The 25,649-nt window shown below is 35.3% G+C and overlaps 2 protein-coding genes across 2 annotated transcripts; one reads left to right on the top strand and one right to left on the bottom strand.

Annotated features, from left to right (window-relative positions):
• Positions 1-14,020: 14,020 nt before the first annotated feature.
• On the top strand, positions 14,021-17,595 carry LOC120169368 (ethylene-responsive transcription factor ERF003-like). The gene is made up of 4 exons (XM_039177519.1): positions 14,021-14,077; positions 16,200-16,280; positions 16,809-17,005; positions 17,088-17,595. The coding sequence occupies exons 1-4, from the start codon at positions 14,021-14,023 to the stop codon at positions 17,569-17,571; spliced, it is 819 nt and encodes a 272-aa protein (XP_039033450.1). The 3' UTR covers positions 17,572-17,595.
• A 3,901-nt stretch (positions 17,596-21,496) lies between these two features.
• LOC120169369 (deSI-like protein At4g17486) lies at positions 21,497-25,331 on the bottom strand. The gene is made up of 3 exons (XM_039177520.1): positions 25,178-25,331; positions 22,222-22,509; positions 21,497-21,757 (listed from the first exon to the last, which is right to left on the bottom strand). Exons 1-3 carry the CDS (start codon positions 25,329-25,331, stop codon positions 21,516-21,518), a joined length of 684 nt encoding a protein of 227 aa, XP_039033451.1. The 3' UTR covers positions 21,497-21,515.
• Positions 25,332-25,649: the final 318 nt, after the last annotated feature.

Here is a 25,649-nt window from a genome sequence, read left to right on the forward strand (position 1 = left end):
CTTTCCCTGATTCCACAATGGAAACGGCATAATGGTTTCCCGTAGATATCGCAGGAACATGGACCTTCACTTGAGCCTCTTGACTCTTCATAGATGTATGGACATTAACGCTACTCTCTTCCCTCACATTTGGTTGATTATTCAAAATATTCACCGATAATTCCTTTAACACTCCCCTCTTCGAACCAAACCCCGACTCATTAATGGTCAGAGCAACAACCTTCTGAAGCGTTCCCCGATGCTGACCCCGCCCCCCAAACGATCTTTCAACTGATTACACCTCCTTCCCCTTAGAAGACGTAGCATTCTCATGAACAACCACATTGTCTCCACTGCACAAACATCAGCGGGACCATTCTCGTCAGGAATTACACTTTCAATATTCAAGCTATCTAAGACCCCAAACTGTGACTTGACACCTTCGGATTGTGACCATCCTCAGTGGTTTTCTTAGTGCGACGATGTCAACTTGGTGCTACCATCCAAGGGCCATATCGCTTGTCACATTCTCCTGTTCTCTTACCCTCAGCCTCAGATTGTACATTATTGCGGTCCTCCGTCACTCTATTTTTCACTATTGATTGCTTTCCACAGAGGTCCTAAAAGTTTCAATAAGTGCCACATTTGAAACAAATCTGCTAGAGTCCTTCATATTTAATTTGCTGAACAAAGTCATCAATACCTATACACGGGAGCAAGGGTTTACTCAAATCGACAACGACCGCCAACCTAGCAAACTTACCTCGTTCTCCTACATTGGTATTGTAGTCCACTTTAAACACTCGACCAATCTCCCCCGCAATTATTCCAAACAAAGACTTGGTGTAATATCAATAAGGAAGCCCTAGAAAGCGTATCCAAACGACCACCTATGATGGATGTCCCTTCGAAGTAGAGAAAGTGCAGCTCCACGGCTGAACCGTCAGATAGCTTCCAAACACAACCCATGGTCCCTCAGTCAAGACCTTATTGTAATCACGATCATTCTCCAGTTTAACCAAATAATAGTTTTTATCCAGGTCTACTAGATGGAAGTTACCCTGAGGCTGCCAGATTGTCTTAATTTTATTCCACAAAACCCTATAGCTGATCATATTTTTATCAATGGTATCATGAATACGGTCCGAGAACTTGATAAATGGGCCACTTTTATCGACCACCACATCCCCATCTTGTGTCAGTACATCTTCACTCTCAAATATACTCTTCGCTTGTTGTCTCCCCAGCTCAGAAACACTAACCATTGCAACATACGTAACCATCATGAACACTTTGTCAATAAAATTGTTGGTATCATAAATTCTTGGAAGGGTTTTGGCGCTAGGGTTTTTCCGTGGTACATAGTCAGTTTCTCCAAACCGGCGGCTAGGGTAGCCGATGTTTTAACGATGAATCCGGGGGGTCCCTGAGGTTTCTCCGATGGTGGTTGAGCAACAACCTGTTGTTGTGGTGGGGCAATCTGGGGAACGGAGTTTGCAGGAGGCATGTAGAGTTGGTGAAGAGCATAAGCCTTCTATTGATAGGAAGAGGGGCGGTCGTTTTCTCGTATTTTAATTCTTGTTGCCAAATTCCATTGAATATTATAACCTTGTTTACGTTAGGATCACCCTCCTTGAAGGAGCTCTCAACGATGATAGTTGCTCTCATATACTTTTATTTGTGAGGGAGAATGGTCAACATTGGCTTGATCCCACCATGCCTTAAACTATCGCCTAGATTTTTTTGTATTAATTTAGAGCCATAACAAGTAATAATATCTATTTTAAATACTTTCAATATTTAACAATAAATATTTAAGTATCTCGTGATTGTTGGTACTTGAATCCAAAACTTTTAGCGATAACAATAATCCATTTAATTATTAAAGTAGTTTGGTTTGTACAACTATCCTCTAGATTTTAATTTGGAATTGTATTGAATTATATATATATATATATATATATATATATATATATATATATATATATATATATATATATATATATGATTAAATTTATAATTGACATATACTAATAATAGAATTTAACTGTGACAAAGACTATATAGCCATCAGAGTATTGTAGGCTAACATATGATAGGTATAGTTGATTTTTTATTGTTCCAACGTGATATTTTGGGCAAATTATCTATGGGTTTTTTTCAATAGAGTAAACAATTTAATTAATTAATCCAATAAGACATGTAGAAGTTTATTTAAGGATATATGCATTTTCGAGTTCTAATAAAAAATATTTTTTTATTTAAATTTTTTATTATGAAGTGATAAAATTTAATAAAAAATTATATTTTATTAAAACTCGTCACCTCGACATTACAAATTTAAATAAAAAATATTTTTTATTAGAACTCATCACCTCGACGTGACGAATTTTTTTAAATACTGTAACAAATATCGTTGATCCTAAAATAAACTTTTACTTATCCTATTTTTCCAAATAATTTACCCGTGTGCCAAAAAAAAAAACTCTTCTTCAAACTTTCACAAAGGGAAACCTAATTTTCAAGTGATGGGACCAAATAGAACCAATCAAAGGTTAGCTTTTCTTTTACAAAACTTTAACATACAGTGGTGAAAGAATAGACAAACAGTTCAAATCACGACCTTTTGCTATGCAGATTTTTTTCTTGTACAGAAAAACATTGAATTTGTAAAAGAAAAAAAAATCAAATTCTCTTTTGAATAAATATATCAAAGGTAGGTAAATTACTTTAAAAAAAATTTACCGATGACTTTTTAAATGGTTATAAAATGATTTTATGTCACGTTAAACTAAAAATAAATCTAAATATCAAGTCATAACAATTTCACAACTTCAATGATATTTTAGTTTTATAAGTTAAAATTTATTTCATAATAATTTCATAACTACTTAAAATTTGTATTTTTGGTACACGACTACACACTAGTTTACATTCTTAACGTATCAATCCCTCTGGCGTCCGTTAATTAGGGGTAAGATTTCCACCGACGGGTCTGTTAATAAAGTCAGTTTAGTTAAACGATCCGCACACTTGTTGCCTTTACGCCAGCTATGCCTAATGTCAATCACCCATCCTTGCTTGCAAACATTCACACAATTCCTAACCAGGATTACATTCTGAAGGTAGTCTGTTCTCTCCTCAGTCAGAGGCTCCACTTCAACGATTAGGTTTCTCGCTCCTAAATCTTTTGCGATGATGAGTCCTTGTTTGACTTCTCAGATTTCAGCGTTGAACTATTTATTTTTTCTCTCTGTATCAAAAATCTCTCTTTTTAGTCACGGATTAAGCTATTAGCCGCGACGAGGTTGGAATTTTCTTTATAAGCGCCGTCCGTGTTAAGAATCCAAATTCCTTCGTACGGTTTCATCTTTTGTGCAAATCATAAAAAAGAAAGAAAGGACATGAAGCTGTCAAATTACGTTACACGTGAGATAGGGTAAATACCTACAAAGTTAGGCATGGTAAATTCCTTCGTACCATTCGAAATTTGAGAAAAATAATATTACCTTTGTCACCTCATTGTTCCTTCACGAAATGTCCCTACACCTCTCTGCGTCTCCTACAAATTTGGGCATGGTCTCTTCTTGTACCACAAAACCACTTGCAACTTGAGTTTTGATCCATTACATCAACTTCAATTCCAATTCAATGGAAAATCCCCACATTTTCCCACCTATTGAAATACCTCACACTTGTAAAATAGGACACTTCTTTCACTACAGCAACAATTCCAATTCAATGGAAAATCCCCACATTTTCCCACCTATTGAAATACCTCACACTTGTAAAATAGGACACTTCTTTCACTACAGTAAAAGTGTTCTATAGCGGCGTTTTTAGGGTAAACGCCACAAAATTTAAGCATGTAGCGGCGTTTAGTATCCAAACGCCACCAAATTATACTTTATCGGCGTTTTTCCAACAAACGCCGCAATAAAGTGGTAATTTAGCGGCGTTTATAGCTAAAACGCCGGAAGATATTTGTTTTCAGTGGCATTTTTTCAATAAACGCCGCAATAGAGTAGTAATTTAATGGCGTTTGTATAAAAACGCCGCAATAGGGTTGTTTATAGTGGCGTTTGTCCAACAAACGACGCTATAGAGAATTAATTTAGCGGCGTTTATCAAACAAACGCCACAATAGGTTTGTTTATAGCGGCGTTAGTGTAAAAAATGGCGTAATAGATTAATAATTTAGCGGCGTTTGTATAACAAACGCCGCCATATGTTTGTTTATAGTGGCAGTTTTAAAAAACGCCGCAAAAACGTGTACTACAGTGGCGTTTGTTTAAAAAACATCGTTAAAGGGTCATTATATGCTCCACCCTTTTCTCCTGCCCAATCTCTAAATTTATTTTAACGCTACTTCCCTAAAAAAGGATTTCTCTGGTACAACAACAGCACTCACCCGATTCCAAGCGACGTTCTCTTCTGTTTGTCTCGGCGACCAAATCAGTCCTCTCACCGGCGAACAGTTATCTCACAATTGCACGGTTTGATCCCTTCTCTAAGTACAAAACTTTTTCATTTTTTTTGTTGGTATTCTGAAAATGGGGAAAACCCAGAAAGCTGGTGTAATGGAGAAAAATAATATCTTTCGAATAGGAAAAGAATATCTATACATATTGTTTTACTGGTTTACTGCTTGGAAGCTGTGTTTTTCTGCTTTCGAATACAAAAATAATAGCTTTCAAATATGATAATAATAGCTTTTCAAAACGTGAACAAATGGTTGTGGTACAAATAGCAGATGTTTCATTCAGTAAGACAAATTATCGTCAGAATGTCCACGTGGCGTCTTTGCTCTGACGATGGATCGAATTATCATTGGGAGGCTATCAGTCCGAACTTGCCGTCGAAAGTCGATGATGACCCAAAAGGCCCTCATATTGCAAAATACTCTTCCATGGTCGATCTCCTAATTGAAGGTAATAATTAATCGCTGAAAGTTTATGCCACTATATTTTTTATTTTGTACTCCCAAATTTCATAGATCGCACGCATGTAGGATGTTCAAAGGTTATTGAGAACGATGATAGAGAATTGGATAAAGACCCGATGTTTAGAACCGAAATTGCTAAATCTGTGGCGTTGAAAGAATCTTCAATTGCAAAAGCAATATATATCCTCAATGAAGACGGCGTTGCCTCTACTGATACTCCAAGTAAACTTTTCTATCTTCTATTTAATTTTTTTTAATGTTTGATTCAGTTCCAAAGCCACCTCCAATCAAGTTTAATACTGTAGGTGGAAGGTTTTTATCTTTTTCAAGTGAAGCACTGCAGTGCGCAAGGACTCTTCTTGGTGAACCGGATGTACGAGATTTATTTGGTAAAATAGAAGAAGAGTTTCTCCATATAGAGTTTACAAAGAGGAAAAATGCAACAATGCATCGTCAAACAAGGAAAACAAATTTCTTATGTCCTTTCCCCACGAAGGAGTAGTGAAGAATAAATTCAAGTGAACAATATGGTGAAGACTTTGTACGCATAACTTTAATGTTTCTAAATTTTAATGTATTCTGTTGTTAAGTATTACTTTTATGGTGAAGACTGTTTATGCATAACTTTAAAGTACAGACGCCGCAATAGGTGTAATATGGTGAAGAATGTTTATGCATAACTTTAATTAATGTTTATAAATTATAATGTATTTTGTTGTTAAGTAGTTTTATGCATCAGTTATGTCTTAATTTAAATGTATGGTTGTTGTTAATTACATAAAAATACATGGTATTAATTTTAGTTTATGTAGAGAAGAAATCAAATATTTATTTATATAAAGGTATTTAGCGGCGTTTGTATCCAAAAACGCCTCTACATAACTGACTTTTTACGACGTTTATATCTAAAAGCGTCGCAATATAGTTAATCTATAATGGCGTTTGTATAAAAACACCTCTAATAAATTGTACTATAGCGAAGTTTTTGTACAAACACCTCAATAGTTATAATATATAGTAGTGTTTTTAAACACAAACGCCGCAAAATATTTGGACAGTAGTGGCGTTTATAACAAACGCCGACATAGAATAATACTTTAGCGGCGTTTTATATAAACGCCGTAATAGGTGTAAGATATAGTGGCGGATGTTCACAAAATGCCACAATATATTTGTACTTTTGGAGCATTTTTAAACAAAAACGCCGCAATATATGGAATGTACTGGCGTTTATAGAAAACGCCGAGATATAATATAACTATAACGGCGTTTGGATTACAAACACCGCAAATTGATATTAAATCCCCAAATTAGATATTTGAATCCTAAGCCCTATTCTCATCTCCATCTATCCTCCATATTTTCCTCCGCTCTCCCTCACAAACAAAATGCCGCAATCGGCCTTGCAGTGGCCACCATTCACACCGTCGATTCTAGTGTCGCGCCATCACCGTTGACTCTCGCGTCTTCATTAATCCATAAACAAAACCCCTGCTGCTTTCGTCCATATCACCGTTTGTAATTACGCCATGGGTTTCATATTTCAACAAGGTATTTTTTGGTACTAAACGAATGGTACATATGTATGCATTAAAGCACTAAAGAATCTGAATTTTAATAAGCATGCAGAAAATCTTGTTTCTTGGTTGATTATTTGAACTTTAACCTTCGTTTATGATCCTGCCAAAATTCTGGGTTTGAGTGAAATTTTGATGGCTATTGAGACAAACTTGTTTCTTTTTAATTAAGATTGATCTTGTTTTTTGCTTTTGTTATGTGATATGAAGGCATTTATCTATGGAGAAAAATAAGTTGTTGCACGTTAGATTATACCCAGAAATTTCAAATCTGACAAGGGATAATCCTCCTATTGCCTCCTTCATCGTACGAGTTGTCTGCTCGGCCGGTGACTGGAAGGCTTTGGCTCATCCAAGTACTCAAACCTCAAAATAAAATAATTATCTTTTATTATGGTTCATGAATATAATAAATTCATGTGATTTAATTTAATCAATGTAGAAAATATTTTCTGAAAGTTTGATATTGTAAAACTTAATAAACTTAAGTTGTATACTGTTTGTGCTTATGTGTCTGTATTTTCATATTACCATAGCTGTGATGTCTTAGGAGACAAATGTTTCCGGGACAAATCTGATTCTTAAGTGCCCTGTCCATCAATATGATTTCCCTTTTATTTTATTTAATTTGTTAAACCAAATATCAGTAATTTGTACACATGATAAATGAAGCACATAGGACTTGAGATAGCTAGCTTTAGGTTCTTTGGTGAAATATGAATCTTTTGTTTAGCTTTAGCTTTCAATTTTATCTGAGAAAGGAATAGTGTAGCTTCATTTAATATTATGGAACCATGTACTTTGGGAGCATAATTCCATTGCTAGTTATTTAGAATGTTATTTTTCATGGTTAATTGATTTATAATGATTCTAAATCTGTCTTGTCTAGGCAATGCTAGAACTGCGCTAGAACATTGATTACATTGGAAAATTTATCCCCATTTACTTTCATTTTGTTTCTCTAATCCGAGCGAATGATCTGGTTAATCTTTAATTTCAAAGGAAGTGTAATTTGGATTGTAGATTTGGATGTCATTAGATATTTGATCTGTCTTTGAATATTCGAATAATATTTAGATTAAGTTGTTAAAATTACTATGCTTTGTAGAATCGAACACCCCAAATATTATATGTATTTGCGATACTGATACATATTGCAGAATTAGATATTTGAATATTGATTTGGATTATAAAAATGGGGTATCATTTTACTTCTTGTCATCTAGAATTACAACATGTATACCATCTATTATCATTTTATTCACATCTATATTTTGAACTATAATTAAATATTTATGTTGTCTGCGGTAAAGTTTGAACCTTGCTTTACGCCAGTTGGTTAAAGTTAAATAATTATTGAACAGTAGTACACGATCAAACATTTAAGGCTTGCGTTGAAAGAATTTACTTTTACTTTCTCAAGTCCTTGCATGCAACTTCATCATTTACTTTGTTCTTGGGCAGTACGAACAAGACCCTTGAACGATACTAGCGTGACTGCTTTGTTCCTCAAGACAATACGCTTGAACGTGAAACCCAGGTTACTATTAAACTTTTCTTAGTCTATAACAATAACAACGCACATATATCCAACATACTCAGTTCCTCCTTTTCTTGACATAGATATGAGTTATAAGGGCTTATTTTAGTTGCACTTCTAGAGAGTTTTTGAAGGTAGATGTCTTCATGCATAGGATGCATAATGAATTAATATAATATTGATTTGATTAATTTAGTATCGATGATTAATTTAGTCGCGATAATTCTTGAATTTTAAAATTTTAGTCATGGCCTAATAATATATAGACATAAATGATAAAAACTAAAGAACATCAATACAGTATACAATTTATACATAATACATGAACAAATAACAAAATTCAAGTTAATAAACGTAATTATTAATGTTCGAATTAAGATTAAAATTATCAGGTTAAAAATGATCGAATAAGAATATATCCACCAAAATAATCCAACATTTTTACTATGTGCTGGCAATGGAGCATGAGTAGCAGTGACTGCACGACTTAGTAGTACAACCAAAATATTTTAATTACTAATGATTTTTAAATGCATAAACATTTCAAACTTTGAATAAAACAAAGCTTTAGATGGTGCAAGGTGCGAATTATTTTAGTTGCACTTCTAGAGAGTTTTTGAAGGTAGATGTCTTCATGCATAGGATGCATGAAATGTTGTTTTTAAGAGACAAATAATGAAGTGTTGTTTTAAGAGACAAATGAAGTATTGTTTTAAGAGACAAACTTATTATGATTGCATTATATATAAAGGTCCAAGCGTGCTATTCCTCTAGTGTGAATTTATTATGATTTCGATTTATATTGAACAATTAAAAATTAAATTATAACTTCTATTTAGGTTCTAATTTTCTCTATAGTATTAGCAAATAAATGTAAACTTAAATTATTATGTGAAATTAAATTATGCGTGCTTATGAGTGAAATTGAAGTATTCTTGTTTAGATTTGATATTTTCTTGCATATTTTGTTATACACTTTCGTCGGTTTAAATTATCTCTGTAGTTGCTGATTGAGTTGAGCAGCTCCAATTTAGGTTTTAAATTATTATGGACTATATCTGATAGTTTAATGCTTATGTTTAGGTTATAAATGTATCTATAATATTAGCAATTAACCTTTTAAATTGAAACTCCAGAAATACAAAATGAATAAAAGTTGGATGAATTTCTCAAGGGTAAGCGTCGAATATCAAAATGGAGTCAAAAACTTTCTAAATTTAGCTTTTGTGAATGCAAGCCAAGAGAATATGATTCTTTGCCCTTGTACGAATTATGTGAACATTAATTGGCATATTCGTGAAGTTGTGTACAAGCATCTAGTTATTTTTGGATTTGTTCGGGGGTATAGAAAATGGATCTTTCATGGAGAGTTTGTATCAAATAGATATGCTTCCACGAGTTATTCTACTTATCCTGCACCTTCTCACCATCCAACTTTCAAAGAAGATGACATAGGGATGCTACGAGATGCATTTAATATGCACAATCAACAGCCGTATGTTATAGAAAATTATTTTCAGGATGATGTTAATGATTTCATTGAGACGGGAAGAATTGGACGTGATGAAGAGCCAAATGGAGAAGCGGCAAAGTTTTACAAGTTGCTGAATGAAATAAATGAAAAATTTTATGAGGGATCAAAGTTTTCAAAGCTTTCGTTCTGCATTCATCTTTTCCACTTAAAATGCCTGGGAGGGTGGACTGGAAACTCCTTTACGCAATTATTGGAGTTACTAGGAGAAGTGTTTCCTTTTGCAAAAATTCCTCAATCATGCAAAGATATGAAGAAAATGATAAAATATTTGGGTATTGGATATGACAAAATTCATAGTTGTCTGAATGATTGGATGTTGTATTGGGATGATCAAAAAAATTAGGAATCTTTTCATGTATGCGGAAAATCTCGATGGATGACTAGGGAGGCAAAAAATGTTACTGAGGATTAAGCTCAAGCATGATCAAGAAAGAAACCGATCAAGATTCTGAGATATTTCCCTCTAATACCTAGGCTACAAAGATTGTTTATGTCCTCCAAGACTGCTGACTCTATGAGGTGTCATCTTGATGGCAGAACCGATGATGGAGTATTACGGCATCCTATAAATTCTTTAGTTTGGAAGTCATTTGACAACAAGTATCCAAGTTTTGCCAGAGATCCTCGAAATTTCAGGCTCGGTCTTACAACTGATGGCTTTAATCCATTCAAAATAATAAGTACTTCGTATAGTACTTGGCCTGTTGTACTTGTTCCATACAATTTACCTCCCTGGATTTGCAAGAAACAATCATCTTTCATTTTATCCATGATAATCCCTGGCGATAAAGGCCCCGGAAATGATATTGATATTTACATGCAGTCGCTAATTACTGAGTTGAAACAGTTATGGGAAGGGGTTGAAACGTACGGTGTGTTGACAAAAGAGAACTTTAATTTACGCCCGATATTATTATGGACAATTAATGATTTTCCAGCTTATGCAAATTTATCTGGTTGGAGTACCAAAGGTTGTTATGCTTGTCCTTGTTGTGCTGCACAAACATGTTCAAAGTTGTTGGTTAATGGAAAGAAGTTCTCTTATACGGGACATCATCGGTGGTTACATGATAATCATAGATTTAGATGTCAAAAGAATATGTTTGATGGTGATGAAGAGTTTCAAAATGCTCCTAACCAAACAACCGGGTCTGAAATATTCAGAATGTTGAAAAATATCAATTTGACTTATGGAAAGATGAATCAACCAAGTAGTACATGATCAAAGGAAAAGGCAAAGCAGGTCAATAAAGAGGTTGAAGTTGACCAACAGAGTGATGATGAGTCTGATGAAGAGGATGATCCAAATGAGGTAGACTTGTGGAAAAAGAGGAGTATATTCTTCGAGTTACCTTATTGGAAGAAGTAGATTCTGAGACATAATCTTGATGTAATGCATATTGAGAAGAATGTTTGTGAGAATATTATCGGGACCATTCTGAATGATGTCAGAAAATCTAAAGATAATCTTAAAAGTCGACTTGACTTTGTGGACCTGGGAATTCGGCATGATCTTCATCCGTAATTACATCCGAATGGAAGATATTTCTTGCCGTCTTCTATTTTTTTCTCTTTCGAAGAAAGAAAAAGAAGTGTTTTGCACGGTGTTGAAGGATGTAAAGGTCCCAGATGGGTATGCATCAAACATTTCTCGATGGTCAGTGTTAAAGATCGAAGACTTTATGGTTTAAAGTCACATGATTATCACATATTAATGCAAGATTTACTGCCAGTAGCTGTTCGCGGTTGCATGTCGAGTAAGGTGACGTCTTGTATCATTGAACTTTCTAATATAATGAAAGCCATATGTGGGAAAGTTCTAATGGTTGAATAACTTGATAAACTACAAGATCGAGTCACCTTGACTTTATGCAACTTGGAGAAGATATTTCCACCTTCATTCTTCACAATTATGGTGCATCTGCTAATTCATCTTCCTCACAAAGAAAAAGTTGGTGGACTAGTTTTCTATCGATGGATGTACCCTATAGAGAGGTGTTAATTGAATGATACTTTACAAATTACTACTGATTATACATTTTAATAAAATGTATTTACGTACTGTGTTGTTTTGTGTATAGGTTCTTGGGCAAGTTGAAGTCTTAGTGTCGTAATAAGCGTTATCCAGAAGGATCAATTGCTGAAAGGTATTTGGCAGAGGAATGTATGACATTTTGCTCTAGATATTTGGAAGATGTTGAAACAAGATGGAATAGACCAAATCGAAATGATGTGTTAAGTACTAACGACTTACCTCAACATTATTTGTTTGGAAGTTATGGTCAACCATTAGGGAAAGTTGAAATTGCACACTTAGATGACACGTCTTGGGTTCAAGATTCAATAGATCCCTTTCGCACGTAAGTCTTTCGAACTCAATCCTAATGAAATCTCTTTTTTATGCTAAATCATTTTTAACGACATAATATACTTTATAGTGAGTTTAAAGAAGTGTTGAGATCTCGTGCACGCTCCCGAAGATTACAACAGCGAGAGATACATAAGTTATTCACAGAAACATTTCATGAATGGTTAGGCCAGACGGTAAGCAACTAAATCATTCCACATACTTATAAATAATATATGTCTTGTTTTTTATATTGAAATCAATGCAAATTAATTCACCATTCATGTGTAATAGGTTTGGAGTGTGAGAGAAGTTAGTGAAGATGGTAAATGGCTTTCTCAAGGTCCGAATATAATAGTTAAAAGATATAATGCCTTCCTCATTAATGTGTTCAGGTTCCACACGAAATCTCGTGAATGATTAAGGAGGACACAAAATTGTGGAGTCGTAGTTACTTCATCAACTACAAGTTATGCTAGTGTCAGGGACAATAATCCGCATGAGGAAGAGGTCGATTATTATGGAAATCTTACGGACATTATTGAGTTAGATTATTATGGAAAACGAAAGTTTATGTTGTTTCGGTGTGACTAGGTTGATGTAAACAGATTCATAAAAAGAGATAAATTCGGGTTTACAATGGTGAATTTCTCTCGATTAATTCATACGGGTCAACGTTTAATGGATGAACCATATGTATTTTCTTCTCAAGTGAAACAAGTATTTTATTGTCATGATCCAATGGATGACGGTTGGTATGTTGTGCTCTGAAATACTCCCAGAGACTTGATAGACATCGGGGATGGAAGTAGAGATGAAATTGAAACAAGATCAGAATGTTTACCTCTACTACCACAAAACTTAGATGAAACTATCATAAATACAACACAATTTCAATGGGTTCGAGAGGACGTTGATGAAGATATTTATGACAACTGACATTATATAAGAATGTCGTACGATTTTATATCTTCATTTATTTATTTATAATGTTATAACCTTTAAGATGTTGTCTTTCAATATATTCATTAATTAATTCGTTTTTTATTACATATGTTTGTTTATTACAGATATCATGTCGAGGAGAAAAATAACTAATTTGCGGGTCGTTCGAGCTTCTGAATACCATAAAGAAAGAAATAACAATGAATCGAATGCACCTGAGTCTTCCGATATTCCTAAAACTGTTGAAGAAGAAGTAGAAATTCAAGGTAATCTTCGAAACTTTATTTACTACATTGTTCATTTTCAAAACTGACATTTAATAATTTCTTATATATTTGAAAATGCTGGAACGCGCAAGACTCGAGGACATACAACTTTGAAGGAATTATATCAACTTTCTCCTGGGCATCGTGTCAAAGTTTCAAGAAACGATGTTGATCAACCTATTGGCCCAAAAGCACGTCTTCTAGCAGATTACTTAGGCATAGTTGGACGTAATGCGAATCTGTTACCGATCAATTATGAGTCATGGCGCGAAATGCCTAATAGTAACAAAAATCAAGTGTTGGATTTTGTTAAGGTAATAATGTCATTATTAGTATATACTCTATAGAAATTCAATACTAATGTATACTTACGGTGCACACTTATTTGTTGTATAGGAGAAATTTTCTTTAGAGGTCTCTGACGATTATGTGAAGCAAGCGTTAGGGAAGAGATTGAGGGACCACAAGAGCTCCTTAAAGAAGAAATACTTCAAGAATGATCTCAGCCTTGAAGAGAAGCTGCAAACAGTCCCACCTGGAATGTTCAGGTACCAATGGGAAGATGCAGTCAGATTTTGGAGTTCACAAAAAGGACATGTATGATGTATTTTTCAGAAATAATTATAAGGAATTATAAATTATCATTAAAAGTGGTTGTTTGACATTGTAGGACCGAGAGCATGTTGGTGTTGCTAGCAGGCAATATCAAAAGTTTACGCACACGGCTGGATCGAAGAGTTTTGCTTGTATAGCTAATGAGGAGGTATTATAGATTATTGACATTGTTTTTGGTATTCCATGTACATACTAACTCATAGTAATTATATTATGGTACATTGTAGGAAAATACATCCGGTTCTAAAGTTGGTCGCATCCAATTATTCGACATGACACATACGAAGAAGGATGGCACTCATATGACTGTTGAAGCTGCAGAAATTATGGTACGCTTATTGGGTAGATGTTTTAAATTTACCTGACTTTATTTATATTTGTACCATGACATTTTTTATTTTAATTAATTATTCACCTTATTACTAGGATAAATTGAGGGAGAAAAGGGCGGAGTATTATACGATTGGTTAGAGTTAAGGTCTTGTTAATGATGATGACATTGAAAATCAAGCTATTAATGATGTTTTGGGTCTTGAAAGATATGGTCGGGTGCGTTGTCAAGGATCATTTGTTACTCCCACCAAATATTTTGGATCCAGTTCATCACAGTACAAGTCATCACTGTCTCAATCTTCCCAATTAGAAGTTAGTCGTTGAAAACAAAAGTTGGTTGAGATGGATCAACAAATGGCTAACTTGAAAGCAGAAAATGAAGCAAGGGAAGCAGCGACAGCACAGAGAGAAGCAACATATCAGCAGAGATGTGAAGAATTTGAAAAACGACTCAATGATATGATGCATATGATACAGAAAAATCAACCTCAAAATCCACCATCATAGTCTCATTTATGTTATCAGCATTCTTTTAATGTTATTGAACCGTGTTTAACTGAACTTATATTACATTAATGAAAACTTTTATTTATTATATTGGATATGATGTTGATTGTTCTGGATATAGAGTTTGATGTTATTGTTGTCATGTTTGTTGGATAATGGAACAGGTTGAAAAAATAGATTTGGGGTAGTCGACAATATTTTTTAATTTGTTAAATTTTGTGTTATTTAGTTGCGTTTGTAACAAAAAATGCCTCAATATATCATACATTTAGCGGCGACATTTTTATAAAAAAACGCCGCAAACTATTAACACCAATTAAAGCGTTTTATTAACAAACGTCGCTATATATCAACCTTTAGCGGCGTTTGTATTCTAAAAACGCCGTTATATACCAGACCTTTAACGACATTTGTATCCTAAAAAGGACGCTATATACCAGATCTTTAGCGGTATTTGTATTCTAAAAACGCCGCTATATACCAGACCTTTAGCGGAGTTTATATACTGAAAGCGTCGTTATATACCAAAACTTTAGCGGCGTTTTTAATAAAAACGCCGCTATATACCAGACCTTTAGCGGCGTTTGTATCCAAAAACGCCGCTAAATCTCAAAACCTATTACAGTGTTTTAAAACAAACGCCGCTAAATATCAGAACCTATTGCGGCATTTTTCGTTAACAAACGCCGCTAAATATCAGAACCTATTACGGCATTTTTCGTTAACAAACGCCGTGAACTTTAGCGGCGCTTTTTGCGGCATTTGTCATAACGCCACAGGTGTTTTTTGCGACGCTTAAAAACGCCGTTATAGGTAAAAAAATGCCGCAAAAAGCCAGTTTTGCTGTAGTATTTTGAAATATCAACGTAGATATATGATGAGTTTAGGTATAAATTTTCTTACAATCTCTATCTAAATTTCTAATTAACGTTTTGGTTGAAGAGTAAAAAAAGATGGTGAGCAATCCAGAGAGGAAAAGTGTGTGATCCCCTTCTCTAACCTTACGTGGTGATTTATAAACATTTATAGACCTACTCTTAGTGTTAGTGTCATGCCTAGGGTGATTGCTATTTGTAGTTTAACATAGTAAACAGTTTGTCCTATAATAGATATGATTGGTAGATCGCGTGGACCTGTCAATTATTATGTCAAGAAAATTTAACTAGTTAAGGATATGAAACTTTCGTGATCAATGGACGAAAGAATGACAATGGAGATACTACAAAATTTAGTATTAAATTATTGTTTAAACTAAATTTTACATAGTTTATATATCAAATAATTTCCCATAATAAGTAACTGAAAAGAACAAACAAATTAACGTAAGTGACAAGGATAGATGAAAGGGAAAATGTGCATTCAAAGGACACAAATATCTAATGATATACATGACCATGATGTTGTGTTTCTCCTCTCTCGTTGTGTGATGTCATTACCATTTTCTTTGCCCGAGGGAACTCACATTTCATGGTCGACGATTACAGTTTTGGGGAAAACTGATATTCTGTTTCATTTATGCTCATGTACATATTCATATTGTTGAAGAATTACATGCATGGATATATTTACCTCATTTGCTCGTTCAGTCATCTTCACAAAACCTTTTTGCAGAAAAAGGTTGCCGTTATGACTAATAGCGTCAGACCACAACAACGATATCGAGGTGTTCGACAAAGGCAATGGGGTTCTTGGGTGCCCGTTTTAAGAAACTACTGTAACACGTGAAAAGCAAAGAATACTGCTGAAAAATGATCTGCATTTTCACATGAACCTCTACATTATTTATACATTGTGAAGTCAGTTAGTTAGCCTAACATCCTAGCTAACAACCTGGCAACAACTAACCGTATCACGTGCACATGCTGAATAGGATATCAGAATACAAAATAGTCTAATATTCTCCCTACTCTTCTTTGTCATCTTCTTCAAACAAATGATCCAGACACCACACCAACTTTACTTCGAAAATCTTCAAATGCAGCCTTCGACAGAGGCTTAGTGAAACCATCTGCAAGCTGATGCGGTGCAGGAATATAGTTAACCCGCATCTATCCAGACGCAACCTTCTCCCGAACAAAGTGAACGTCCAAGTCAATATGCTTCGACTGAGTATGATAAATCGGATTGGCACTCAATGCCACAACGCCCGTATTATCGCACCATATAACCGGTTCCTGTCGCGGGGTTACTCCAAGATCAGCAAGTAATGCACTTACCCAGGTAACTTCTGCTGCGGTGTCGGCAACACATTTGTATTCTGCTTCCATCGTTGAACGCGACACAGTTTTTTGCTTCTTGGAGCTCCATGTAACAAGACAAGAACCAACGAAGACACCATATCCAGAAACTGATCGACGATCGTCTATATTAGCACCCCAATCAGCATCTGCAAATGCAGAAATTCGCCATCCTCTCTTGTAAGATGGTTTATCATTGTCTGATTTGTTGTTAGTCTATATAACAAGAAATTGAGAGAACTAAAAGGTTTTGGTTGTGCAGGAAAAGTAGAATTTGGCTCGGAACATTCAAAACGGCGGAAGATGCAGCTTATGCGTACGATGAAGCCGCTAGGCTTATGTTTGGAACAAGGGCTAAAACCAACTTCCCTTACAATCCTAGTGCACCTCGATCGTCACCATTCAAGCTTCTTTCATCAACTTTGACGGCTAAATTACACAAATGCTACATGGCTTCACTTCAAATTACCAAACAACAACCGGAACACAAGACACAATATAACGCACCAACTCCACATGTTGCCAGCCATAATGGCATTGTTGGGAGAGACGATGGAATTGGAATTGGTCCAGTTGAAAACAGACCGTTGATGACTGTTGAAGAACCAGAAGACAATTGGGTTGTCGAGAAAGCCGAGGCTGAAAGCACCCGGCAGTTTAAAGCTTTTGATGAGGATCACAATCACATTGAACACACGATAGAGGAGCTGCTTCACTATGGCTCCATTGAACTATGCAATGTCTAATAAATAAGACGTAAAGCGCCATCCTTTCTTTCCTGCTCGACTAATGGCATCGACCGATTCTCCTCAAGCTCCGAACATGTTATTTTCCCAACGTTGGGGACCCTCTGTTTATGTACTAGTGTCGACACCATACTAAACTTGTTTGGCTAGTTAAGAAATTTACAAGTTTAGTTTAAAGTTGTATTACTTCACTAATATGAAAATTAATGGAACGAGTGGAGTTGGCCAAGACCTGCTCAACGATGAAGAGAAGAAATGAAACTAAAAATCAACCTTACAAGTAATGCTTGAAAGATCAGGTGATTCTCAGTCTTGGAGCAATGTGATCTTACAGCAAAGCTTGAAAAAAAAATGGATTTTGTATGGTAAATATGGCCTAAAGGAGTCCAAGGGCCTTTTACTACTGTATCCAACATTTGGATCGACTCCAATCATTCCATTGGCAAGTTGGTGCTCAAAATCTTTTCCTTGCCACAACGATTTGCTTAGCTGCTTTTCTTTTCTGGCATTATATGCAATAATAATATACTCAAACTCCCACATGATACAACAAATTGCTCATAAACTGTGATTCCACCACACAGAATTGGCCGATCAAAATAATTTTCTTTTGTGATATGTTCAGAGATTTCCTTTTATAATAGTTCAAAACAACATTACAAGGTTTTCTATCCTCGGTTGTGTAGGAAAAGTAGAATATGGCTAGGAACATTTAAGACAGCGGAAGACGTGTCTAAATTTATTACTTACACATTATATTAATTTGATTTAACTTAATAAATTTATTCTCAATTCAATTTAAAAGATTGAACTTGGGTCTTGGAGAAGATTAGCTAGCGTGTCTTTACCATCGGCTTAGATTCGAGTCCTCTCTTTATCACTTTCATTTGCATATTTTTCTAACATTAACTATATATTAGATATATAAACTATATTGTAACCAGATACCAAATATGGAAATTGGTCCAATAGTAAAGGCACGCCAATACCTCTCTAAAACCCAGGTTTATTCTCCTTAAACTTCTTATTTTTCAATTTATTTTTCTCCAATTAAATGAATTTTAAGATTAAACTAATAAAATATAGAGAAAATAACCTCAGTGACAAAAAATGCCTTATAATATACGATTTTAACCAACTTTTTTGGATTTGCCAAAATGACCAACTAAATCGCAATGCGATCGATAATTCGCAATGCGATCTCCGGTATCGCAAATCAGTTTCCAGATTCGCAACGCGAACATCACGTTGCGATTTATTCCAAGTTCGTTGCGATTTATTCCAAATTCGTTGCGATAGTCTAAAATCGCGCGTACGTGTCGAAGACACGTATTACCACGACCACGACCACGACCACGAGACGAGACGAGACGGATGGCGGCGGCGGCGCGCGAGAGTCTCCCTTGTTCTCTATCACTCAACAAGGGAGTGGGAAAGCCAAGCCTTAAATACCATTTCCAATAGTGTTTCTAATACTATGTGGGATTGAGCATTACCAACACTTGTTCCCAATACTATGTGGGATTGAGCCTTAAATAGTGATATTATTTGTGAATTATAGTTAATGACTTTAGTATTTGTATGAAAAGTATTTGTGGTTCATTTAGTTTTCATGCAATTCTAATTTATTTTCAATTGATTGTAATTGCACGATAACAATTTTTTTATTCTCGCGAGTGATGCAATTTTTTTTGAATGTTTTGCTTAAAATTGCAATAATCGCGATTGATTGTAGATTGACTTTTAATTATGACATATTTAACCGTATAATACTAATGCAATTGGTTGCTGATTCAGTTGTTTTAAGGTGTATGATTGTTAATTGTTTCCTGAATAATCACATAGTATTGGAAACAAGTGTTGGTAATGCTCAATCCCACATAGTATTGGAAACACTATTGGGAATGGTATTTAAGGCTTGGCTTTCCCACTTCCTTGTTGAGTGATAGAGAACAAGGGGGACTCTCGCGTGCCGCCGCCGTCGCCGTCCGTCTCGTCTCGTCTCGTGGTCGTGGTCGTGGTAATACGTGTCTTCGACACGTCCACGCGAATACTATTTTTTTAGAGAAAATTCTTAAGAAACAAATGCAATACCACCAGTCGTTGCGATTTTGGACTATCGCAACGAATTTGGAATAAATCGCAACGCGAACTTGGACTATCGCAACGAACTTGGACTATCGCAACGAATTTGTAATAAATCGCAACGCGAACTTGGACTATCGCAACAAATTTGGAATAAATCGCAACGCGAACTTGGACTATCGCAATGCGATAGTCAAAGTTCGCATTGCGAATCTGGAAACTGGTTTGCGATACCGGAGATCGCGTTGCGAATTATCGATCGCATTGCGATTTAGTTGGTCATTTTTGGCAAATCCAAAAAAAGTTGGTTAAAATCGTATATTATAAGGCATTTTTGGTCACTGAGACTATTTTCTCTAAAATATAAGCAATGATGGTAAAATATATTTTTAATTGTTTTTCGATTAAATAGTAAAGATAATTGTATTGATTGAAATAATTTAAATAATTAATATATAGTTTATTTTTATTTTATAATAATTAAGGTTAAGGTACACGTTTAGTATCTAAACTATAAGTTTTTGTCTGTTTTAATATCTAAACTTTTAATTTTTTTCCAAATCATACTTGATATTTAGTTTTTATTACATTTAAAAATTTAATGAAACTATCACAACTTGACACTTTTTTATGGGTAAATTACATCATTCATCCCTTAACTATTTTCTTACTCCTATTTTGGTCATTGAAGTTTAATTTTTTTAATTTAATTACTTAACTTTTAAATTATTTCTAATTTAATCACTCTAACTTTTAAATTTAAATTTTTTATTTTAATTATATATTAATAAAAAATCATGTGACAAAATATTATTAATAAAATAAAATAGAGTGATTATAACATGAGCAATTTTAAAGTTGAGAATTTAAATTGAAACTTTTTAAGCTTTAATGACCAAAATAGAAGTGTGAAGATAGTTAAGAGATGAATGATGTAATTTACCCATGAAAATATCACGTGTAGAAGTTCCGTTAAATTTTTAACAGTGTGGTTACTAAAATGAAACAAAAACTAAACGTTAGGTATGATTTTGAAAAAAAATGAAAGTTTAGTTACTAAAACGTACTAAAATCGATATTTTAAGACCTAAATGCGATTTACCCAATAATTAATCCTGCTCTTGGATATCTCAATCTTTTTCTTTATTAAGCTAAGTTATTTATAAAGTAGTATTTGTTTTAAATACTCTAAAATATTTGATAAAGAACGGTCAGTCACTCTGCTGTAGTAACTAGTGCTTGAATCTTTGACCTCTAAAAATAATAATAATTCTTTTAATCACTGAGATAAGTTGATTTGTGCTCTCAAATGAAACTTACTTGATTCGATTAGAACCATTACCTTAAACTCTTTGTGTATAAGAAACATAGGATCCGAAACGGCACCGAAGGTGGTGATGGCCAACTTTGTCAGGGTTGACTGCTTGACCCCGTGACTCTGCCTGAATCAAGTAAAAATCATTTTTCTTAAATATTTTGTTTAATCGTTAAACAAATCGATCCAACTACAAATCCATTCTTTTGATATCTAAATCTTTTATCCATTTTGTTTGTTTTTTACTTTTAAAGTTACTAAATTTATATATCGAATTTGAATACGGAATGGGTATAGATGATAATAATAGTGAGCATGGTCCACTTGAGACCAACCAGTACAGGGCGGGGCCACAATCGTTCACATTAGAACCTTACCCGCGCACTGTTTCACGGGCCACATGCCTCTCTTTTACCAAACATCTACCACTTCCCAACGAAACACGCTTTTGACCGCATTTTCATTTGCCAAAAACTAAACCAACTTGACACCGGGGACAGCGTAGGAAGACCCTTCAAAACTATACCATGGTGACCGACTATTTTTAGACCTTCAATCTCAAACTTGACGAACTGTGAATCAAAAACGACGACGACAATGATGATCGAAGATGTAGCTTTTGTCTACAGGATCCGGATGTTGTGGAGTTGGGTAGAGGGTTAGCGGAAGACATATATCTACTTGAATGGCCACTCAGCTTCTTCTTCTCGGCCTCTTGACCGGATCTAACTTGGCGAACTTTTGTCTCGTTAAACCCCGCTGGAAGAACACAGTTGCAAAGGAAACCTATACATTCACCACAACCAAAATCATCAATGAGAAACTAGAAACAGTGAACAAATAACTTCAGAAGGTATAGCAGGATTCAACCCATGTCCGAATCTTATATCTCTTTCTCATAGGCATAGGCATGTAAGTAACCGAGTGAGTTCTCACCAACGTAAAATGTCGGCCAGGGCACGTATACGGCATATAACACCTCGGCTAATACAAGTGTTTTCATTTTGCATTCAACAAATGGTGGTCCTGCAGCAGGCCGAGAGCAACGTTCAACAAATAACTTGCACTATAATTGTTACTTTCCGATGAACGGTTTTAGTAGTTCCCCCGAAGAGATGCAAATAACATAATTAGAATAAATGCCGAAGAAGGAAAGCATCACTTTTACTTCTATGTATGTATCAATCTTCTCCAGAACTGATCTATTAGAGGAAGTACTATAATGAGGCGGGAGATGGTTGATATCTTACCCAATCTAGCAAGACGATTAACCCATCGCGGAATCGGCTTCGATGTCAACTGAACACACTCATCATTGCAAAAATGGTTGCAGTTATTGGAGATGAGATGGTACGAATTCCCCGAGTACTCTTTAGCGAGTTTCTCCATAAACGCTCGGACGTCTTTCGGACCTAAATCCGTCCTCCCGATCAAGATGGATTTCCTAAATGTGAAACCGGGACACTGCCTCGGTTCCACTTCAAAAATCCCGGTCGTTGCATGCTCGTGCGCTCCAAAACCGTCTTCAACTCCATGAACTACACAGCAAAGAATCAACAAAAGTCAAAATGCTACATTCAGGAATTTATAAAATTTTAGGGAAAATGAACTTATAAAAGCGAAAACTATAATCACTAACTTCACGAATGTCATGTAAATGCTAATATCCATCAAAATCTATTCTTTCAACTAGCTTAAATTCTGCTCGGTACCCAACAGTTCCCGAAATTTTCTCATACACCAAACAGTCAGAACCACGAATTAGAAGGAAAATTTGACGACAACCCTTGTTTACTTCCTTTTTCCATTACTTTCTACGAAACACCTAAAAAAGAGGAAACCTTACCAAATTTGAAGGACACAAATTGCAAACTTACGTTGAACCCATAATGAGGCGATTTGACCTAACTAACATCCTATAAGCCTAATATGCCCGAACTAACACCGTTTGACCAATATTTCCCGAAGTAACACCCTTTTGGCTGAGCTGGCACAAAGGCGCATCCCTGGGGACGTGCTTTACCGGGGTTTTAGCTGACTGGGAAGCCACGCGGGTAAGGCGTATTCCTAGGGGGCGCTTTCACGGGGTTTAGCTGATGTGGCACCACGCTGGTTTTTTTTAAATAAAGATTTAATGTTTATTATTATTATAAATTAGTAATTTATTATGTAAAGTGTTTCGGTTATAATTTAAGAATTGTCGAGGTATTTTTTAAATGTGTATTAAAGGTGGAGTGAATTTAGGTTAAAGTGTTATACCTTTCAGGGAACGTGCCTTTAGGGTCAGGTTCGATTAAATTGAAAATGTTAATTACTTGAAGTAAGAGGTAAGTGGAAAATTTAACATATATTGGGAAATTATACGAAATGCAATTACATTTAAATATTAGAAACAAAAACATTCATTGAAACAGAAAATGCAATTATATAAGGGTTAATGGTTATGTGATGATAACAGAGCTGGAAATTTTTTTCTATTGTGCCCAATGTTTCTACAATGCCCACGTCTTTTTTGTTCTGTTGACTTCTCTTGAACATCCATATCACAATGTATTCTAGTGGATTTTGGACGACCTGAGTCCCTCAATAGCAACGGATCTGGTATAATTGTAAGCCAAGTTTGAATCTCATCTAGGTCTCTTTCGTTACCTATGAGCGGAAACTCAAATTCATATACCTTGAATACTTCTGAAAGTTGGTATAAGGGATCAACATAATTTTTGTTGTCCAAATGCGAACGTGAGCAAGATGCAATGACATGAGAGCATGGATTTGAGTGCTTGAAAGAAACCACAATCACACCACCTCTCTTGCAGATTAACTCTGAAAGATTTAGCTTCAATCCCTTGAAGAGGACGTGGCATTTCGGTTACACGAAATAATTCACGGGTGCGAGAAAAATTTGTAGCCAACATCTCATTTGATGCAGCCATTTTTTCTGTAAATCAACTACTAGTCTTCGGTGATAAATATTGTCTTTCTACATCCAAGTAAGAGCTTGTCCACCGAGCTTTGCAAATAGTTGACCCAAATAAAAATAAGTCGTTTTGACCAACGCCGTGATTGGTAAATGACGCGTCCCCTTTAAGGTTGAATTGATTGCTTCAACCAAGTTGGTTTTCATATGACCATAGCGATACCCCCCGTCATACGCATTTGTACTCGCACCCCTTCTTATTTTTGCCAAACAATTCTTGTAGCATAGACTCAAACCTTTGAGGTAAAAGTTTGTAACCTAAGCCATTAGGAATATGTAATAGTTAATATGAAGTATAAATAAGTAATACGAAAATGATTGAAAAATTGGAAAAAATTAACATACCCATGTGCACGACTAACTGACGTTCATCATTCTTCTTGTATTTTCCATAATAGTTTGCAGCAATATGACGGACACAATAATGATGTTGAACATGTGGAGGTTTCCACATTGGACCCAAAGAGTCCAATGCTGGTTTTATCTCGGCTCCTCGGTCTGAAATAATGCATACGCGTTCCCTTGTGACAACATGTAAACGTAAATTTTTAAGGAAAAAAGCCCAAGACTTAGTGTGATCTCCTTGAACGAAGGCAAACGCAACAGGAAGAATATTGTAGTTACCATCTTGGACCACAACCAATAATAAAACTAGCTTGTATTTCTCATACAAGAAAGTACCATCAATTTGAACAACTGTTTTATAGCACTTTACTGCATTAATACACTGAGGTTAAGTCCAACAAATAACAAACACGGTAGAATTGGCAGCGATCGTGAACCACTCGATATTCACGTAATGATGTTGAGTTTCGAACTCAACAATTATCCCGAGATTAAGTTTTTGCATAACATGAAACCAACTGGGTAGCTTGTTGTAAGAGGAATTTGCCAACCAAGCTTTTTATAGGAGACGGTGTACCCTTATTGTGATTGAATAGCAGAAATCAATACTATAACAGCTATATGAGAGCTTTTCTTCACAATGAGCATGATTGCTTGGCAAATAATGTTGGAGTCCAAGTTGGGATGATCCTGGTTTATACCTATTGCACAAAATGTATGAGGACCGTTATATCTAGTTAGTTCCCATAAGTTGTTCTTCCTCTTCCTCTTTGATACACGAACCATCCACTTACATCCGTTGTCACGTTGGACATAGTAGCAGACATATTTCTCCATGGTAGATCGATCAACTCGGGAGTGGATTGAGTTACGAATATTATAACTCTTTATTGCCATCATGGCTTCCTCTTTCGATGCGAACTTCATTCCAATATGTAAAGCACCGTCATTGACTGATGACTGAAGTCCATAGTTGCAAACATTAGGGAGATCCAGAAATTCAGGCTTGTACATTGCATTATAATCAGCCTCATACATATGTGCATGAAATTCGCCTGGTGTTGTATTTATGGGAATTTCATCCTCATCATCATCAGAGTGTACGTTAAACTATGGTGAGTTAGGTTCAATGAATAATCCCATTTTAGCACCATTTGCACCTGGCTCACGAAGAGGTTATTCTGGTGGAGATGAGAGTTCCTCAGATAATCTAATGTTGGGGTCAAAGAAGTTGTTGCTTGCGTGTCCTCCCCTTGAACTTGAAGCCATTATATCATGTGGGTTATGAACATACTATTGTCTCGATGGAATTTCCATGCGTAAGTTGAAAATAATAGTAGATAAATGTCTACCCCT

This window comes from Hibiscus syriacus, unplaced genomic scaffold (genome assembly GCF_006381635.1).
Source record: "Hibiscus syriacus cultivar Baekdansim isolate YM2019G1 unplaced genomic scaffold, ASM638163v2 tig00111758_pilon, whole genome shotgun sequence".
NCBI classification, from domain to species: domain Eukaryota; kingdom Viridiplantae; phylum Streptophyta; class Magnoliopsida; order Malvales; family Malvaceae; genus Hibiscus; species Hibiscus syriacus.

Excerpts from the sequence above, each read along its gene's own strand:
- LOC120169368 (XM_039177519.1), top strand. The coding sequence starts at position 14,021 with ATGACACATACGAAGAAGGATGGCACTCATATGACTGTTGAAGCTGCA. Across the intron at positions 16,281-16,808 it reads AAAGGCAATGGGGTTCTTGG|GTAACTTCTGCTGCGGTGTC; the intron begins GTGCCCGTTTTA and ends GCACTTACCCAG. Across the intron at positions 17,006-17,087 it reads GAAATTCGCCATCCTCTCTT|GAAAAGTAGAATTTGGCTCG; the intron begins GTAAGATGGTTT and ends TTGGTTGTGCAG.
- LOC120169369 (XM_039177520.1), bottom strand. The coding sequence starts at position 25,331 with ATGTATGAGGCTGATTATAATGCAATGTACAAGCCTGAATTTCTGGAT. Across the intron at positions 22,510-25,177 it reads AGCCATGATGGCAATAAAGA|TTCATGGAGTTGAAGACGGT; the intron begins GTTATAATATTC and ends TTTGCTGTGTAG. Across the intron at positions 21,758-22,221 it reads TAATCGTCTTGCTAGATTGG|GTTTCCTTTGCAACTGTGTT; the intron begins GTAAGATATCAA and ends GTGAATGTATAG.